The 6247-nt window shown below is 35.5% G+C and overlaps 1 protein-coding gene across 1 annotated transcript; it reads right to left on the bottom strand.

The window, feature by feature from the left end:
- Positions 1-1621: 1621 nt before the first annotated feature.
- Positions 1622-3516, bottom strand: LOC126795652 (uncharacterized). Its single transcript, XM_050522451.1, has 2 exons — positions 3453-3516; positions 1622-3168 (listed from the first exon to the last, which is right to left on the bottom strand). Exons 1-2 carry the CDS (start codon positions 3459-3461, stop codon positions 2521-2523), a joined length of 657 nt encoding a protein of 218 aa, XP_050378408.1. The 5' UTR covers positions 3462-3516; the 3' UTR covers positions 1622-2520.
- Positions 3517-6247: the final 2731 nt, after the last annotated feature.

Genomic DNA, 6247 nt, shown 5'->3' with positions numbered 1-6247 from the left:
CAGCTGATTTTTCAATAGAAAATATTATTAAGTGATTAATAATGATAAACATTTAAGTCAAACACGAGCGCCAATCATCAAGCGAGTGTTGTTAGAGCATCCGCACCCATAAATTGCATTTGCTCAAGCAAATGGTAGGGCCAGAAGCAAATTTTGCTTCAAGCAAATCGATTTCATATTTTGCTCAAGCAAATCGATTTTTTCACACACCCATTTACAATTTGTTTGAGCAATTCAATTTTGTCTTGTTGTGTAATAATTAATTTTTTTTATCAGATATATTTACAACCAATAATAATGTGCCACGTGTCATTATCGACTCGATATTATTCAAAATTTCCGATAAGATTTTCGACTAATAGATAATTGACACGTGTCACTACCACGTGTCATTGTCGCTAAAATAATTGGAGCAGATTTCCGATAAGATTTTCGACTAGTAGAGAATTGACACGTGTCACTGTCAGCAAAATAATTGGACCAAATTTCTGATAAGATTTTCGACCAATTTGCTATAAAAACGTCTAATATCACTCATTATAACTCATCCTTCAATCTAAACACTTAGCAACATTTCCTTGTTCATCACTCTGATGAATCCTTTCAGCTTTCACAATTTTTTCAGGCGGAGACAACGTCAACAAGAAGAGGATGACGATATGGAGCAATCATTCGTGAATCAGGTGGTCATGGCGGAAGCACAACACGATGATGAATCAACACGACCAAGCGGTTCACGTCGCGGTAAAAAACCGAATAAGCCACGTCAAAGGCTATCTAGGGGACACAATCTCATGGAAGATTACTTCATCGAACGTCCAATTTTCGACGCTCAAGACTTTCGTCGGAGGTACAGGATGAGCAGAGACCGATTCAACATTATCATGACGGACCTCTGCAACCACGACATGTCTTGGCATCAAAGAGAAGACGCCACTGGTTTGCTAGGGCTACTTCCCCAACAAAAGATGACCGGGGCTCTACGAATGCTAGCGTACGGGTCAGCCGCAGATCAGTAATGACTACCATCATGTTAGCTTGCATTATATTGCATAACATGATTGTTGAGGAAGAGTATGTGGATGATGAGGATGATGATGAGGAAGAAGAAGAAGACTTGCAAAACCCATCGAGGGCTTTCCGGGTTTATGATGGGCCGGTGAATGCACAAGGGAATCGAGTTCTTTTTGAGCCAATCAGTAGAGATGAAGCTAATATACAACGGTTTCACGACCGTGTTGCCGATCTCGAATCCGCTTACATCCATCGAGAGCTCCAGAAAGACTTGGTGAAACACATTTGGAGAGTAGAAACCGGTGAAATACTTTAAATATGTTTTATTGTGTGTTTTCATGATGTTTGTGTTTAATTATTAAGCTTGTGTTTAATTTCAGTATGTGTTTTAATTTAATGTGCCAGTTTGGGGGAGCTTATAAGCTCCTTAGCTTATAAGATGAGGAGAATACCCGTTTGGTAAAAGCATAAAGAACTTACTTATCTTAAAACGGAGAAAAATCAACTTAGATGTAAAAAAAATAAAGTATACTGGGGTTAGTAAAATTTTTACTAAAGTTTACTAGAGGTAGTAAACTTCTACTGGGGGTATTAAACTTGAAAAACAGTATTTCTAAAGGCCATAACACACCTTAAAACGGAGAAAAATCAACTTAGATGCAAAAAATAAAGTTTACTGGGGTTAGTAAAATTTTTACTAAAGTTTACTAGAGGTAGTAAACTTCTACTGGGGGTATTAAACTTGAAAAAGAGTATTTCTAAAGGCCATAACACACCTTAAAACGGAGAAAAATCAACTTAGATGCAAAAAATAAAGTTTACTGGGGTTAGTAAAATTTTTACTAAAGTTTACTAGAGGTAGTAAACTTCTACTGGGGGTATTAAACTTGAAAAAGAGTATTTCTAAAGGCCATAACACACCTTAAAACGGAGAAAAATCAACTTAGATGCAAAAAATAAAGTTTACTGGGGTTAGTAAAATTTTTACTAAAGTTTACTAGAGGTAGTAAACTTCTACTGGGGGTATTAAACTTGAAAAAGAGTATTTCTAAAGGCCATAACACACCTTAAAACGGAGAAAAATCAACTTAGATGCAAAAAATAAAGTTTACTGGGGTTAGTAAAATTTTTACTAAAGTTTACTAGAGGTAGTAAACTTCTACTGGGGGTATTAAACTTGAAAAAGAGTATTTCTAAAGGCCATAACACACCTTAAAACGGAGAAAAATCAACTTAGATGCAAAAAATAAAGTTTACTGGGGTTAGTAAAATTTTTACTAAAGTTTACTAGAGGTAGTAAACTTCTACTGGGGGTATTAAACTTGAAAAACAGTATTTCTAAAGGCCATAACACACCTTAAAACGGAGAAAAATCAACTTAGATGCACCCAATGTGTATTTCAATTTCAACTTAATAAATAAATTGCATTTTATTTCTCGAAAAATTTAAATTACATAAAATGACGAGCCAAGCCCAGATTTATTCTTAGTACAATACTATAACTACTATGGAAAAAGCACGCGATTTGGGTGATAACAATCCGAATATGTTTCATCGGTAGGTTGATCTTGACTAGCTTCTCCTTCATTAAGGATTGCTAGTTTCCTCTTGGTAAAATACCTTTTCGAGATTGGGGTCATAGCCTCCAAATCCATTGTCATGATCCTTGTGTCATTCTCTTGTTTCTTCAATCGTAACTCTTCTTCCGCCCTTGCTTCTTTTCGCTTTTGAATGTCTATGTACTCCGCATAATAATTAAGCTCACTTTCATTATGGGCTAGCCTCTTGGTATGCCATGATGCTTGGTCACTTGCAATGGTATGCAAAACCTCCACCCGTTGCTCAATAGGAGTCTTACCATGTTTCTTTTGGCGCCTAGCTTCCTTTGCCGCCTTGGTTCCCATTGGTCTAGGTGGACTCGATGGAGTTGCCGTGTTGCTTTGAGGTGTCTCATTCAATTGGTCGTCATCCAAATTGATGGTTGGAGATGATTCAGTTGCGGAAGGAGTACCGTGGTAACTACTTGCATATGGAGATGGAGTAGTAGGTAGCACCGCAACGAAAGATGGATGATCTTTAACCACTTCCCAACATTCAAAGTGTGTAAACTTTTTCTTCTTGGCATTATAGTAACATGATTGAGCTTGTCGTTCCTGATGTAAAAAATTTATATTAGGTATTTATTTGATTACATAATTTAAATAAATTAGATAAAACAAATAATGTAACCAATTAGATATATTAAAACAAATAATGTAAACAATGCTACATATTTAAACAAATTAAATAAAATAAATAATGTAAATAAAATTAGATATATTCAAATAATTAAATATGTAAACAATGCTATATATTTAAACAAATTAGATATAAATTACATAATTTAATTCATATAATCAAATAAAAATTTTGATATATGATAACACAATGTACTTACTTCGTCCATTAGCGAAGTGCCGCTAGCTATACGTTGTCGTGATGCCGCCAAACATTCGCCCCATTTTTGCAATAGTAGCTTGAACTTGTTGTAGTGAGAAGCGAGCGCGATTCGGGTCCTTGGCTCCTTCGGAGGTTTCTCACCCGGTGCTAGCACCCAATTTTGCATATAATCGCCATGAATTGTCTCCCACAATTTGTCCCTCTTTTGTTTGTTACCGTCATATTCATCAATGCTATGACGGACAAAAGAAATGCACATTTGTAAATCTTCGGAAGGAAGCCAATGGGTGCCCATTGTTTGAGAAAAAAATGCTAAACGAAAAGAGAGAGGAGATACGAAAAGAGAGAGGAGATGGAGGAAGATGTGAAATTTGTTGTGCACAAATTGGTGTGAGTTCATAACAAATTGAAGTAGTATTTATAGGCAATTTTTTGGGAGAATTTTGAAATTTTGGGGATTTTTTTACAATTTTTTGGGTTTATTTCCGTTATGATCAAATAGTAGCCGTTGCCAATTAATTCTGACCGTTGGATCGAAATTTCAGATTCAAAATGGAAGGCCCAGATCAATTGGACCGTTGGCCAATCTGCTTGACACGTGGCAGCCATTCATTGGCTCGATTTTTTTTTGGCGCGTGCGTTGCACGCGCCTAACATAAAAAAAATTCGCCCGCGCCTGACGTCACCCACGGGCGGTGGGCTCCGCCAGGCGATCGAGCAAACGCCGGAGCAAAATTTGCTCGAGCGATCGGACGAGCACCGCGGCTGGGTTGACTGGGCGAGCAGCTCGCCTCCTCCTGCTCGCCGGTGCGAGCCTCCCCTTCTCCTGCTCGAGCTCCTCCGGCTGGTCCCTCCTCCTGCTCGAGCACGCCGGCAAAATTGCTCGCCGCTGCGGATGCTCTTAGCGTCAGATGCGTTATGGTTAATTATCGACACGTGTAGAGCTGCCGGGTAATCACACCACGTCACACTAGGCAATAATAGAAAGGTTATGGGGGGGACCACGGCTCATTTGTAGGACGAAAAGGGTGTCCTTTTCCGGCAGGGTGACAATCCCTCGACTCGTGCAACCACGTGTGAGAAATAAAAAGCCAAAAATGGAAGGACAAATGTTTGATGACTAATCAACTTGACAAGGTTCTTAAAACTGGAATCATGATAGAATTTAAAAGAAGCTAATTTGTTGTTTGCTCACCACGTGTAGGCTATCAGATTAATGATAGGTGTCATTTGCTCAACTATAATCTATTCATACTTTTTTCTAGTTTTAACTTTAACTTATTTCTTTGAAAATTTTAAATACACACTCATTTCTTAATATTCTACTAATTCAAAATTTTATGTCAATTATTCTCTAATTACACACTATAAAATACCAAAATTCTTCTTTATCTATATAGTATGCAATATTTTCTTATTTAAGATAATTATAATTTAACTAACATAGATCTTATTTAAATCATTCACATTTTTTGTTAGAAACATTTAACATCATATATATATTATACTTATTAATCAGTAGTGAAGTCTTATAACCCAAAGTCTCAACTCAACTATGACATCTGTACCAAAAAAATCTACTATGTCGTCAATTAGTTGGAATTCAAAAAAAATTTCCAATATTCAATACATTGATCTATATTAATTTGTATCCAATGTCTAGATCAATCAGTTTTTCTTTTTCATTTCCTATTTTTTTATATTTCCTGTATTAATGTCTATTATGGTAACTTATCCTCATAAATCAGATTATATGAAAAATAAAATAAAAATGTGTGTATTTAAAGATATAGGGTGTGTATTTAAAACATCACTAATTCTTTTTCAGCAAATAAAAAAATATGTGTTAATTGATTTAATTCATTGTGGTCGAACGGTTCAAGGACTTTCTTCTTGATCCACCCAAATGACCCAACCGCACTTTCTCTCTTCCCTGGAATCTTAGATTTTTCTAATGTGGTAGTACTCCAAATAAATGTCATGAAAATCATATTTTAATCCAATTTTTTCGAGATAATATTTTAATCCAATTGAATAATACATTTCACCATTCCAAAACGACAAATTGAAGATGAACAATAGAATGAGTAAACCTAGGTTGGATTTTATTTTATTAAATTAAGGTGAAAATTAGAAAAAAAAATACTATTTATATTATTGTGAATTTATATTGTCACCATGGTTAGACTATAGTAGAGTATTGGACACATGTCATTAATTTGAGAGGTGGACATTAGGGTGAACATATTAGGGGTAAACTACAAATTTTATTGTTAATTTAAAGGAAAGTATATGGTATGTTGATAACACATTGTGGACGATAGGATCACCCGATGCTAAAATATTTGTTCTACATCCTGTAATTGGCAAACACGATGTCATTTTATTGTTCATAAGTCATAACATAAGAAATAAATGGATCTTTCAATTGCACACCATTAAAAAGTCAACGAATATTGAAGATATGACATCTTAAAATAATGCAACGAGCATAATGATTACGAGGGAAATTGGGGGTGTATTACTTGTTCTTCAGAAGAATGACGATGACATTATAGAAAAAAAATTCTTTTGTTATTTATTAGGTGTTTCACTTGGCTTTTGCATGGGAATATGCTCAACATTTGAGTGGAGAAATGCTTTGTAAAAGGACAGGAAAACGAGGTGACACCTGTCCCTTGAAGCTCTATGCATACACTTTGTAAGACAGCCATTGTGTGACTTGTGTCCTTAGGCATACACTTAGGGCTAGTTCTATAATTCTAAGAAAATTTAAAATCTGATTACAACAAA

This window comes from Argentina anserina, chromosome 1, assembly GCF_933775445.1.
Source record: "Argentina anserina chromosome 1, drPotAnse1.1, whole genome shotgun sequence".
In the NCBI taxonomy this organism is placed as follows: Eukaryota; Viridiplantae; Streptophyta; class Magnoliopsida; order Rosales; family Rosaceae; genus Argentina; species Argentina anserina.
This window is presented reverse-complemented; position numbering and strand designations above follow the sequence as displayed.